The sequence below is a fragment of the Oncorhynchus tshawytscha genome, linkage group LG14 (genome assembly GCF_018296145.1).
Source record: "Oncorhynchus tshawytscha isolate Ot180627B linkage group LG14, Otsh_v2.0, whole genome shotgun sequence".
Lineage (NCBI taxonomy): Eukaryota > Metazoa > Chordata > Actinopteri > Salmoniformes > Salmonidae > Oncorhynchus > Oncorhynchus tshawytscha.
In genome coordinates, this window is record NC_056442.1 from 53647321 (window position 1) to 53662359 (window position 15039).

The 15039-nt window shown below is 50.1% G+C and overlaps 1 protein-coding gene across 1 annotated transcript in view; it reads right to left on the minus strand.

Annotated features, from left to right (window-relative positions):
- Positions 1 to 848: 848 nt before the first annotated feature.
- LOC112239214 (protein mono-ADP-ribosyltransferase TIPARP-like) overlaps positions 849 to 15039 on the minus strand; it is a 32616-nt gene continuing 18425 nt past the window's right edge. Inside the window, exons 4-7 of the mRNA XM_042297675.1 lie at positions 12316 to 12503; positions 5071 to 5352; positions 3311 to 3568; positions 849 to 2251 (exon numbers count right to left, since the gene is read on the minus strand). Of these exons, the coding sequence (XP_042153609.1) occupies positions 2062 to 2251; positions 3311 to 3568; positions 5071 to 5352; positions 12316 to 12503 (918 nt within the window). The 3' untranslated portion in view covers positions 849 to 2061. The remainder of the gene's footprint in view (positions 2252 to 3310; positions 3569 to 5070; positions 5353 to 12315; positions 12504 to 15039) is intronic.

A 15039-nucleotide genomic window follows, 5' to 3' on the forward strand; every position in this document is an offset into this window, starting at 1 on the left:
GTGTGCAAAGCTGTCATCAAGGCAAAGGGTGGCTACTTTGAAGAATCTCAAATATAAAATATATTTTGATTTGTTTAACCATTTTTTTTGTTACTAGATGATTCCATATGTGTTATTTCACAATGTTAATGTATTCACTATAATCCCACAATGAGGAAAATAGTAAAAATAAAGAAAAACCCTTGAATTACCCCATAGCAACAGATGTGGGACACACACACACACGACTCCTCTCCCACCACAAACAAACACAATCTCAGATGTTCAACAGTTGTTCCATCCCTGAGCCCAACTCAAGAGAAGACTTGATGTGTGAATGCAAATACAGTTGTAGCTGTTTGAGAAGGCATGCAAGGCATTGACCAAGAATGGAAGATTTGATTAACCAATGTCAAGTCCTAGCTGATGGTTCTCAGACCCACCCTCCTACCCTGAAACACACACATGCTGTTGTGACAATTTTCCCAAGAATCTCTGTGCAGTCAGACCTTTGATGATTTTGTGCCACCAGGGCCACAATAATTTTTCCCCTCTCTGATTGTCAGAGTGTGACCTCCCTCACCATGGATTTCAGTGTTGTCAGCACTGCCACTGACTGGGTGGGGTCACCCCACCGGAATTCCCACCGGCTAGGTGCAAGGTCATCAAGGTTCTCATTAGCAGCTTTTAGAAATTCCTTGTATATTATGCTCTTATGACTGCGGTTATCTTTCTGTCTTGGCTGCATATAGGCTACTTACAGTAGGCCCATAAAACAGGACCAGTGTTTGCTGAGGTTGTAGAAAGAGTGTACTCAAACTGCCAATGAAATATAAAACTGGGCAATAAAAGCAGCCTGGACAGCGCTATGATTTTCTCTTTTAGATTATTTATTTACTCAATGTTACATTAACTAACATAAATAAACAATTTTATGAACAAAAGGCACACAGTTCAAATATAAACAAAAAGAACGTACGTACAGCTTATCTCACCAAATATGTCTGTTATGTTTTAAACAGAAACGTAATGTGGTCACTCCAGCACTGAGTCTCAGTGACTCTGTCTACTGTTCAGTCCCGATGGGGATCCAAAATGGCAGACGCCAAGGCAATTATCCATTCACACAACATTGGGTCCAAATTAAACTGTCCACTGTTCAGACCCAAAATGGCAGACGCTAATGTCTATTCTCACAGCATTGTGTCCAAATTAAACTGTTCAGACCCAAAATGGCAGACGCTAATGTCTATTCACACAGCATTGTGTCCAAATTAAACTGTCCACTGTTCAGACCCAAAATGGCAGACGCTAATGTCTATTCACACAGCATTGTGTCCAAATGAAACTGTCCACTGTTCAGACCCAAAATGGCAGACGCTAATGTCTATTCACACAGCATTGTGTCCAAATGAAACTGTTCAGACCCAAAATGGCAGACGCTAATGTCTATTCACACAGAATTGTGTCCAAATGAAATGCCATCCACTGTCCAATTTAAGGGCTTCAAACCAACAGCATACAGATGGAAGCTGCTGTGGTTGACGGGTGTAGGGAGGAACCAATAGATCTCAGATGTTGACAGTACCGGTTAACTCTTCATACTGATGATGCAGTATGAGTTAGCTCTGGTTTGGTTCGGTCTGGTCTGTTCTCAGCCACAGTACTGGGTTTGGTTCTGTCTGGTCTGCTCTCAGCCACAGTACTGGGTTTGGTTCTGTCTGGTCTGTTCTCAGCCACAGTACTGGGTTTGGTTCTGTCTGGTCTGCTCTCAGCCACAGTACTGGGTTTGGTTCTGTCTGGTCTGTTCTCAGCCACAGTACTGGGTTTGGTTCTGTCTGGTCTGTTCTCAGCCACAGTACTGGGTTTGGTTCTGTCTGGTCTGTTCTCAGCCACAGTACTGGGTTTGGTTCAGTCTGGTCTGTTCTCAGCCACAGTACTGGGTTTGGTTCTGTCTGGTCTGTTCTCAGCCACAGTACTGGGTTTGGTTCTGTCTGGTCTGTTCTCAGGCACAGTACTGGGTTTGGTTCTGTCTGGTCTGTTCTCAGCCACAGTACTGGGTTTGGTTCAGTCTGCTCTGTGTCAGATAGCCACGGTACTGGGAACCTCTTCGTACTGGATGATAAAGTAGGGGTAGCTCTGGTCGTCGTTAAAGATAACATAGATCTGGGGGTCCACCCAGTTGTCTACACACGAGTCGTACAGGTCACTGGAGGGGTCGCGGGGGCTGAGTGGGGGCGGCCGACGCATGGAGGGGTTCCCCACTGTAAACCTGGAGACACAGAGGAGAGAGGAACAATGTCAAGTTCTGCGAGTGCTCACCAAATGGAACAATCATGGATGACTAACCAGTAGTGGTCTACTGAGTTCAGGAAGAGTTCTCCAACCACATTTCTGTGTGATGCTATAAATCACAGTAATCCCATAAAGACTGTGAGGACATAGTAATCCCATAAAGACTACTAACCTGCCAGTGAGGATATTGTAATCCCATAAAGACTGCTAACCTGCCAGTGAGGACATAGTAATCCCATAAAGACTGTCAGTGAGGACATAGTAATCCCATAAAGACTACTAAACTGCCAGTGAGGACATAGTAATCCCATAAAGACTACTAACCTGCCAGTGAGGACATAGTAATCCCATAAAGACTGTCAGTGAGGACATAGTAACCCCATAAAGACTGTCAGTGAGGACATAGTAATCCCATAAAGACTACTAACCTGCCAGTGAGGACAAAGTAATCCCATAAAGACTACTAACCTGCCAGTGAGGATATAGTAATCCCATAAAGACTGCTAACCTGCCAGTGAGGACATAGTAATCCCATAAAGACTGTCAGTGAGGACATAGTAATCCCATAAAGACTACTAAACTGCCAGTGAGGACATAGTAATCCCATAAAGACTACTAACCTGCCAGTGAGGACATAGTAATCCCATAAAGACTGTCAGTGAGGACATAGTAACCCCATAAAGACTGTCAGTGAGGACGTAGTAATCCAATAAAGACTACTAACCTGCCAGTGAGGACAAAGTAATCCCATAAAGACTACTAACCTGTCAGTGAGGACATAGTAATCCCATAAAGACTACTAACCTGCCAGTGAGGACATAGTAATCCCATAAAGACTACTAACATGCCAGTGAGGACATAGTAATCCCATACAGACTACTAACCTGCCAGTGAGAACATAGTAATCCCATAAAGACTGTCAGTGAGGACATAGTAATCCCATAAAGACTACTAACCTGTCAGTGAGGACACAGTAATCCCATAAAGACTACTAACCTGCCAGTGAGGACATAGTAATCCCGTACAGACTACTAACCTGCCAGTGAGCACTTTGGCCAGGAACATGGAGTGGATCCCTTTAGGAGAGCGCTTGGAGAAGTTATGGGAGTAGACGGCCTTGCGGGCGAAGTAGGAGCCTTGTCCGAACATGGTGGCGTGTTTGCCACTGACACGCGGGTCAAAGTTGTGTTTGCAGATGCCCTCTACCACCTCAGTGGAGGTGCCGTGGAAAAGGTGACGCTCGCTCAGCATCCTGTCCATCTCTGAGAGACGACGAGACATGTACTCCTTCTTCCTGTCAGGGGGAGAGGAGGGGGGGGTATTAATGATGTCTTCAGTCTAGTGATCGTATGTGTGTTATTTTTGAGATATTTAGTGATTGAATGTTTACACTTTTGAACCAGATACAGTGAAACAGCTTTAACTCTACAGTTTAGTCTATTTGATTCACTGATTCTACCAAGTACTACACACACACACACACACACACACACTCACACACACCACCCCCTGACTCATCCTCTCTGTGCTCTATTCCCTTCTGCCGTATCTATGGCAACGGGCTGTATATAAAAAAAAACACTTCCTGTGCTTCTGAATCCCGGTTCTCACGGTCTCACCTTCACAAGTGGGTTACACTAATCGTGAGAGCCCAGCTGTGTGTTCAGACACACACACACACTGACACACACACACACACACACGCACACACACACACTGAACACACACACACACACTGAACACACACGCACACACTGAACACACACACACACACACACAACACACACACACACACTGAACACACTGAACACACACACACACACACACTGAACACATACACACACACACGCACACACACACACACACACACAACACACACGCACACATTGAACACACACACACACACACACACAGCTTGGCTCTCACCATTCGTACAGAACAAAGCACCCACAGCATTCAGTCATATTGAAACACAACACTAACCACAACAACACCAATGACCTCTTTTTTGGCCCCAATTGAAAGCATTCTGGTGCATTCTGGCATCAGAGCCATTTAGCCTGGAACAGACCCCTTCCAGAGCATTCATATTCAGGGCCATAGCAGAGAGACATCAGTCTGTCCCCTAGGTCTGGTCTAAAGCAGGATCAGACATCAGTCTGTCCCCTAGGTCTGGTCTAAAGCAGGATCAGACATCAGTCTATCCCCTAGGTCTGGTCTATTGCAGGATCAGACATCAGTCTATCCCCTAGGTCTGGTCTAAAGCAGGATCAGACATCAGTCTATCCCCTAGGTCTGGTCTAAAGCAGGATCAGACATCAGTCTGTCCCCTAGGTCTGGTCTAAGGCAGGATCAGACATCAGTCTGTCCCCTAGGTCTGGTCTAAAGCAGGATCAGACATCAGTCTGTCCCCTAGGTCTGGTCTAAGGCAGGATCAGACATCAGTCTGTCCCCTAGGTCTGGTCTAAAGCAGGATCAGACATCAGTCTGTCCCCTAGGTCTCGTCTAAAGCAGGATCAGACATCAGTCTGTCCCCTAGGTCTGGTCTAAAGCAGGATCAGACATCAGTCTATCCCCTAGGTCTCGTCTAAAGCAGGATCAGACATCAGTCTATCCCCTAGGTCTGGTCTAAAGCAGGACTGGTGTAGCAGCCATCTATCTACAGGAACACAAGAGCCGTGATTCAGACATTCATAACAAACTAACTGCTAATAAGTGTGTAGCTACTAACTCAACCATCTCCTTACCTCCACCAGGACCCAGGTGAATTTCTGTGTAATAACTATGATAACTTACCGCTTGTATTTCTCCCAGAGGAAGGGGTTCTGGACGCGGAGGATCTTCAGGATGCGGAACTTGGTTTCGGACACCGTCTTGTGGAAGAGGGTGTAGACGGTCCGATAGCTCCGGTCGTCACGGGATACCGGAACCTGCAGGAAGTCCTGGCTGGTTGTCATGGGTAACCATGTTTCCGGGAATACGCTGGGAGGGTTGGTGAAGGTGGGAGAGAGGGGGAGAGAAACAGACAGATCCAGAGTGGAGGAGGAGATGGGGAAAGAGGAGAGGCCACCAAGAGTCCTGGAAAAGAGAAGAATGGGAGGGAGGGGAGAGACAGATTTATACACCAGTCCTGGGAATATTATATTGCTCACTTTTAGAATTATAAACCACATCCGGAACAATACAACAATATTTTATTTCATTAGAAGCTACGCTAACGCTGAATAACCAATAAAGCTGCATCTCCACCACATCATGCATTATAACCAGCATGATCCCTGTCACCCACGATGTCCTAGTCCCTGTCAACCACGATGGTGTCATAGTCCCTGTCACCCACGATGGTGTCATAGTTCCTGTCACCCACGATGTCCTAGTCCCTGTCACCCACGATGTCCTAGTCCCTGTCACCCACGATGGTGTCATAGTCCCTGTCACCCACGATGGTGTCATAGTCCCTGTCACCCACGATGTCATAGTCCCTGTCACCCACGATGTCCTAGTCCCTGTCACCCACGATGTCATAGTCCCTGTCACCCACGATGTCCTAGTCCCTGTCACCCACGATGGTGTCATAGTCCCTGTCACCCACGATGGTGTCATAGTCCCTGTCACCCACGATGGTGTCATAGTTCCTGTCACCCACGATGGTGTCATAGTCCCTGTCACCCACGATGGTGTCATAGTCCCTGTCACCCACGATGGTGTCATAGTCCCTGTCACCCACGATGGTGTCATAGTCCCTGTCACCCACGATGGTGCCATAGTGCCTGTCACCCATGATGGTGTCATAGTCCCTGTCACCCACGATGGTGTCATAGTCCCTGTCACCCACGATGGTGTCATAGTCCCTGTCACCCACGATGGTGTCATAGTTCCTGTCACCCACGATGGTGTCATAGTCCCTGTCACCCACGATGGTGTCATAGTCCCTGTCACCCACGATGGTGTCATAGTCCCTGTCACCCACGATGGTGTCATAGTCCCTGTCACCCACGATGGTGCCATAGTCCCTGTCACCCATGATGGTGTCATAGTCCCTGTCACCCACGATGGTGTCATAGTCCCTGTCACCCACGATGGTGTCATAGTCCCTGTCACCCACGATGGTGTCATAGTCCCTGTCACCCACGATGGTGTCATAGTCCCTGTCACCCACGATGGTGTCATAGTCCCTGTCACCCACGATGGTGTCATAGTCCCTGTCACCCACGATGGTGTCATAGTCCCTGTCACCCATGATGGTGTCATAGTCCCTGTCACCCACGATGGTGTCATAGTCCCTGTCACCCACGATGGTGTCATAGTTCCTGTCACCCACAATGGTGTCATAGTCCCTGTCACCCACGATGGTGTCATAGTCCCTGACACCCACGATGGTGTCATAGCCCCTGTCACCCACGATGGTGTCATAGTCCCTGTCACCCACGATGGTGTCATAGTCCCTGTCACCCACGATGGTGCCATAGTGCCTGTCACCCACGATGGTGTCATAGTCCCTGTCACCCACGATGGTGTCATAGTCCCTGTCACCCACGATGGTGTCATAGTCCCTGTCACCCACGATGGTGTCATAGTCCCTGTCACCCACGATGGTGTCATAGTCCCTGTCACCCACGATGGTGTCATAGTCCCTGTCACCCACGATGGTGTCATAGTTCCTGTCACCCACAATGGTGTCATAGTCCCTGTCACCCACGATGGTGTCATAGTCCCTGTCACCCACGATGGTGTCATAGTCCCTGTCACCCACGATGGTGTCATAGTTCCTGTCACCCACGATGGTGTCATAGTCCCTGTCACCCACAATGGTGTCATAGTCCCTGTCACCCACGATGGTGTCATAGTCCCTGTCACCCATGATGGTGTCATAGTTCCTGTCACCCGCGATTGTGTCATAGTTCCTGTCACCCACGATGGTGTCATAGTTCCTGTCACCCGCGATTGTGTCATAGTGCTAGAAGCAGAGCGATACACTACTACAGCAGCGGCAGCCAAAGAGAAGACTATGACATTCACAGAAATGAGGAGCTGACACAGGATGAGAAAAACACAAAGCACGGGCATATCGGGAGGCTGTCAGATGGGCCGGCCGGTCTGTCATTTGAGTCACCAACAGTAAGATCACTGACATGTTCTCTCTGGCTCAGACTCCACGTCTTAATGGTATTCGCCTCATCTCCGTGTCTGTGTGTGTGATTCTCTGCTTCACAGTGACAGTTTCTCTTTCACTCTCCCTCCCTCTCTCTCCCCTGACAGTCTCATCTTTCATCTCAGTTCTGTCTTGCTTTGTTTGAGTGTCACGCTGAAATCTGTCCCCACAATCAGGTGCTTTATTCTCCCATGTCTTCTGAGAAGATCACAGGGAAGAGAGAGAGAGAGAGAGAGAGAGAGAGAGAGAGAAAGACTGTAATGAAAGAACCAGATAGCACGAGGGAAGGGGGAAGATAAAGAGATGGATAGATGCAGGAGGAGAGGAAGAGAGGAAGAGAGGAAGAGGTGAAAGCATGAAGGAGGGGGGTGTGTTTCAGCAAGGTGAACAGACACGTGTATTTGTGTGTGTTTTTGCCCAAAGTGAGAACTATCTCCCAAGCAGCTACAGAGCCAATCAAGCTAATGACTTCCACCGTGTGGTCAGCAGGACATTCCTAAAGCACACAGGCACGCACCCACACATACACACACCCACACAGACACGTATCCACACATACACACACCCACACAGACACGTATCCACACAGACACACACCCACACAGACACGTATCCACACAGACACGCACCCACACAGACACACACCCACACATACACACACCCACACAGACACGTATCCACACAGACACGCACCCACACATACACACACCCACACATACACACACCCACACAGACACGTATCCACACAGACACGTATCCACACAGGCACGCACCCACACAGACACACACCCACACATACACACAGACACGTATCCACACAGACACACACCCACACATACACACACCCACACAGACACGTATCCACACAGACACGCACCCACACATACACACACCCACACATACACACACCCACACAGACACGTATCCACACAGACACGCACCCACACATACACACACCCACACAGACACGTATCCACACATACACACACCCACACAGACACGTATCCACACAGGCACGCACCCACACAGACACACACCCACACATACACACACCCACACAGACACGTATCCACACAGGCACGCACCCACACATACACACACCCACACAGACACGTATCCACACAGGCACGCACCCACACATACACACACCCACACAGACACGTATCCACACATACACACACCCACACAGACACGTATCCACACAGACACGCACCCACACATACACACACCCACACATACACACACCCACACAGACACGTATCCACACAGACACGCACCCACACATACACACACCCACACAGACACGTATCCACACAGACACGCACCCACACATACACACACCCACACATACACACACCCACACAGACACGTATCCACACAGACACGCACCCACACAGACACACACCCACACAGACACGTATCCACACAGACACGCACCCACACAGACACGCACCCACAGACACACACCCACACAGACACGTATCCACACAGACATGCACCCACACAGACACGCACCCACACAGACACGCACCCACACAGACACGTATCCACACAGACACGCACCCACACAGACACACACCCACACATACACACACCCACACAGACACGTATCCACACAGACACACACCCACACATACACACACCCACACAGACACGTATCCACACAGACACGCACCCACACAGACACACACCCACACAGACACGTATCCACACAGACACGCACCCACACAGACACGCACCCACAGACACACACCCACACAGACACGTATCCACACAGACATGCACCCACACAGACACGCACCCACACAGACACGCACCCACACAGACACGTATCCACACAGACACGCACCCACACAGACACACACCCACACATACACACACCCACACAGACACGTATCCACACAGACACGCACCCACACATACACACACCCACACAGACACGTATCCACACAGACACGCACCCACACATACACACACCCACACATACACGTATCCACACAGACACGCACCCACACAGACACACACCCACACAGACACGTATCCACACAGACACGCACCCACACAGACACGCACCCACACAGACACGTATCCACACAGACACGCACCCACACAGACACGCACCCACACAGACACGCACCCACACAGACACGCACCCACACAGACACGTATCCACACAGACACGCACCCACACAGACACACACCCACACATACATGTATCCACACAGACACACACCCACACAGACACGCACCCACACAGACACACACCCACACAGACACATATCCACACAGACATGCACCCACACAGACACGCACCCACACAGGTACGTACACTGAACTCAAAATGACCACCATAAGATTGCATTTTATTGCGAGAGGAGACTCATGACTCTGTGACTAGAGCAGAGGAGACTCATGACTCGGTGACTAGAGCAGAGGAGACTCAGGAGCAGAGGAGACTCATGACTCAGTGACTAGAGCAGAGGAGACTCATGACTCAGTGACTAGAGCAGAGGAGACTCATGACTCTGTGACTAGAGCAGAGGAGACTCATGACTCAGTGACTAGAGCAGAGGAGACTCAGGAGCAGAGGAGACTCATGACTCTGTGACTAGAGCAGAGGAGACTCAGGAGCAGAGGAGACTCATGACTCAGTGACTAGAGCAGAGGAGACTCAGGAGCAGAGGAGCCTCATGACTCAGTGACTAGAGCAGAGGAGACTCATGACTCAGTGACTAGAGCAGAGGAGACTCATGACTCTGTGACTAGAGCAGAGGAGACTCATGACTCTGTGACTAGAGCAGAGGAGACTCATGACTCGGTGACTAAATCAGAGGAGACTCATGACTCTGTGACTAGAGCAGAGGAGACTCATGACTCGGTGACTAGAGCAGAGGAGACTCATGACTCTGTGACTAGAGCAGAGGAGACTCATGACTCGGTGACTAAATCAGAGGAGACTCATGACTCTGTGACTAGAGCAGAGGAGACTCAGGAGCAGAGGAGACTCATGACTCTGTGACTAGAGCAGAGGAGACTCAGGAGCAGAGGAGACTCATGACTCAGTGACTAGAGCAGAGGAGACTCAGGAGCAGAGGAGACTCATGACTCTGTGACTAGAGCAGAGGAGACTCATGACTCGGTGACTAGAGCAGAGGAGACTCAGGAGCAGAGGAGACTCATGACTCTGTGACTAAATCAGAGGAGACTCATGACTCAGTGACTAGAGCAGAGGAGACTCAGGAGCAGAGGAGACTCATGACTCTGTAACTAGAGCAGAGGAGACTCAGGAGCAGAGGAGAATACAACAGTCAAGCATCAGCCGTAGATGGAAAGAAGAAAACAAATGAAAAAGTCCCGGGGACAAATCCCTTGCTCACATTCCAACTCCCCACAGTCCCGTTTCACACGCGTTCAGTCATGCTGCTGTCTGGAAGACCTCTAGACCCCCTCTCCTCCTTTTCCATCCGTTCCCTTCTGTCCCTCGCTCTTCCTTGTTCTTTCTCTCTCTCTTTATCTCTCTTTCCTTTGTCTCCCTTTCTCGCGCTCGCTTTCCATCTGTTTGTTCCAGGACTGGTTGGAGAAGGACAGTCTAGCTGCCCCCAGTAGCAGTAGTACTGGACTGATAGGACTGACAGGGGCAGGGGCAGGGGCAGGGGCAGGGACAGGGGCAGGGACAGGGGCAGGGGCAGGGACAGGGGCAGGGACAGGGGCAGGGACAGGGACAGGGGAAGGGGCAGGGGCAGGGACAGGGGCAGGGACAGGGACAGGGACAGGGACAGGGACAGGGGGGGCAGGGACAGGGGCAGGGGCAGGGACAGGGACAGGGACAGGGACAGGGACAGGGACAGGGACAGGGACAGGGACAGGGACAGGGACAGGGGCAGGGACAGGGACAGGGACAGGGACAGGGACAGGGGCAGGGACAGGGACAGGGACAGGGCAGCACTGTGTTCTGGTAGTTAGCATAATGTGCTACACTACACTAGGTCCTGACTGTCTGTTACTTCCAGGGAGAGAATGAATGACTGACTTTCTGTCTGCTACTTCCAGGGAGAGAATCCATACAAGACAAGTTATGGTAGCAGAAGTCTCCAGTGTGCTATGGTTGTTATGGTAGCAGAAGTCTCCAGTGTGCTATGGTTGTTATGGTAGCAGCAGTCTCCAGTGTACTATGGTTGTTATGGTAGCAGCAGTCTCCAGTGTACTATGGTTGTTATGGTAGCAGCAGTCTCTAGTGTACTATGGTTGTTATGGTAGCAGCAGTCTCCAGTGTACTATGGTTGTTATGGTAGCAGCAGTCTCCAGTGTACTATGGTTGTTATGGTAGCAGCAGTCTCTAGTGTACTATGGTTGTTATGGTAGCAGCAGTCTCCAGTGTACTATGGTTGTTATGGTAGCAGCAGTCTCCAGTGTACTATGGTTGTTATGGTAGCAGCAGTCTCTAGTGTACTATGGTTGTTATGGTAGCAGCAGTCTCTAGTGTACTATGGTTGTTATGGTAGCAGCAGTCTCCAGTGTACTATGGTAGCAGCAGTCTCCAGTGTACTATGGTTGTTATGGTAGCAGCAGTCTCCAGTGTACTATGGTTGTTATGGTAGCAGCAGTCTCCAGTGTACTATGGTTGTTATGGTAGCAGCAGTCTCAAGTCTTAAATATGTTGTCTTGCCCCATTCACCCTCTGAATGGCACAAATACACAATCCATGTCTCAACTGTCTCAAGGCTTAAAAATCCTTCTTTAACCCCGTCATCTACACTGATTGAAGTGGATTTAACAAGTGACATCAATAAGGAATCATAGTTTCACCTGGATTCATCTGGTCAGTCTGTGTCATGGAAAGGTGTCCTGAATGTTTTATACACTCAGTGTAGTTGTACTCCAGTACTCACTGTAGGTGTGGCGTGAGGACCACGGAGGAGAGGAAGAGGGGTCGTTTTTTGATCTGGCGTCTGAAGCCGAACACAGCGTTCTGCTGGAAGCCCTCTCTGATGTTGAGGATGTAGTGGTTCTGTAAGGTGATGAACCGGACCTCCTTCAGACCACGACCACCAGCCTCCTCTATCAGACGCACCACCGGCTGGAGGGAGAGAGGGAAGGAGGGAGAGGGATGAGAGATTTAGTTAGATATATTATTTATAGGCGGTGATTTATTTATTTTATTTATTTAACTAGTCAAGTCAGTTAAGAACAAATTCTTATTTTCAATGACGGCCTAGGAACAGTGGGTTAAAAGCCGGTTCAGGGGCAGAACGACAGATTGTCAGCTCGGTGATTTGAACTTGCAACCTTCCGGTTACTAGTCCAACACTCTAACCACTAGGCTACCCTGCCGCCCCAAGCTTTTGAATCATGTGATTCAAAGTTGTTCCACCTAACATTGTGAAACTAACACTTGAATCTGCTTTTAACAGGTTTCATTCTAAGAAAACATATAAAAATGAATTGTAGCACAGGAAATACACAAATTAACACACACACACTGAGAGAGAGAACACTGAACCAGGAGTTGGAACCGGTTCCCGAAACAGAACAGAAAACCTGAAAAGAATGACTAAAAACAAGGCTTACCTACCTAATTAAATCAAAACTGAAATTGAATAACTATAAAATATCAATTAACTCGACCTGAAACAGCGAAATTCATTATTTTTCTCATTAGAAATCTGTCCCCATCCTCTGAATCATGCTCGTAACATCAGTAGCCTATACTTCTGAGTGGGGGAGGGGGCCAGGTAGTCAACACAAGCAAGGGGGCCAGGTAGTCAACACAAGCAAGGGGGCCAGGTAGTCAACACAAGCAAGGGGGCCAGGTAGTCAACACAAGCAAGGGGGCTAGGTAGTCAACACAAGCAAGGGGGCCAGGTAGTCAACACAAGCAAGGGGGCCAGGTAGTCAACACAAGCAAGGGGGCCAGGTAGTCAACACAAGCAAGGGGGCCAGGTAGTCAACACAAGCAAGGGGGCCAGGTAGTCAACACAAGCAAGGGGGCCAGGTAGTCAACATAAGCAAGGGGACCAGGTAGTCAACACAAGCAAGGGGGCAGGTAGTCGACACAAGCAAGGGGGCTAGGTAGTCAACACAAGCAAGGGGGCCAGGTAGTCAACACAAGCAAGGGGGCTAGGTAGTCAACACAAGCAAGGGGGCTAGGTTGTCAACACAAGCAAGGGGGCCAGGTAGTCAACACAATCAAGGGGGCCAGGTGGTCAACACAAGCAAGGGGGCCAGGTAGTCAACACAAGCAAGGGGGCTAGGTAGTCAACACAAGCAAGGGGGCCAGTTAGTCAACACAAGCAAGGGGGCCAGGTAGTCGACACAAGCAAGGGGCCAGGTAGTCAACACAAGCAAGGGGGCCAGGTAGTCAACACAAGCAAGGGGGCCAGGTAGTCAACACAAGCAAGGGGGCTAGGTAGTCAACACAAGCAAGGGGGCCAGGTAGTCAACACAAGCAAGGGGGCTAGGTGGTCAACACAAGCAAGGGGGCCAGGTAGTCAACACAAGCAAGGGGGCTAGGTAGTCAACACAAGCAAGGGGGCCAGGTAGTCAACACAAGCAAGGGGGCCAGGTAGTCAACACAAGCAAGGGGGTCAGGTAGTCAACACAAGCAAGGGGGCTAGGTAGTCAACACAAGCAAGGGGGCTAGGTAGTCAACACAAGCAAGGGGGCCAGGTAGTCAACACAAGCAAGGGGGCCAGGTAGTCAACACAAGCAAGGGGGCCAGGTAGTCAACACAAGCAAGGGGGCTAGGTATTCAACACAAGCAAGGGGGCCAGGTAGTCAACACAAGCAAGGGGGCCAGGTTGTCAACACAAGCAAGGGGGCTAGGTGGTCAACACAAGCAAGGGGGCCAGGTAGTCAACACAAGCAAGGGGGCCAGGTGGTCAACACAAGCAAGGGGGCCAGGTAGTCAACACAAGCAAGGGGGCCAGGTGGTCAACACAAGCAAGGGGGCCAGGTGGTCAACACAAGCAAGGGGGCCAGGTGGTCAACACAAGCAAGGGGGCCAGGTGGTCAACACAAGCAAGGGGGCCAGGTGGTCAACACAAGCAAGGGGGCCAGGTGGTCAACACAAGCAAGGGGGCCAGGTGGTCAACACAAGCAAGGGGGCCAGGTGGTCAACACAAGCAAGGGGGCCAGGTAGTCAACACAAGCAAGGGGGCCAGGTAGTCAACACAAGCAAGGGGGCCAGGTAGTCAACACAAGCAAGGGGGCCAGGTGGTCAACACAAGCAAGGGGGCCAGGTGGTCAACACAAGCAAGGGGGCCAGGTGGTCAACACAAGCAAGGGGGCCAGGTGGTCAACAAAAGCAAGGGGGCCAGGTAGTCAACACAAGCAAGGGGGCCAGGTAGTCAACACAAGCAAGGGGGCCAGGTAGTCAACACAATCAAGGGGGCCAGGTGGTCAACACAAGCAAGGGGGCCAGGTAGTCAACACAAGCAAGGGGGCCAGGTAGTCAACACAAGCAAGGGGGCCAGGTAGTCAACACAAGCAAGGGGGCCAGGTGGTCAACACAAGCAAGGGGGCCAGGTAGTCAACACAAGCAAGGGGGCCAGGTAGTCAACACAAGCAAACTGAGAAAAGACGTTCAGCTTGTAGACACTGGAAGAAGTTTCAGA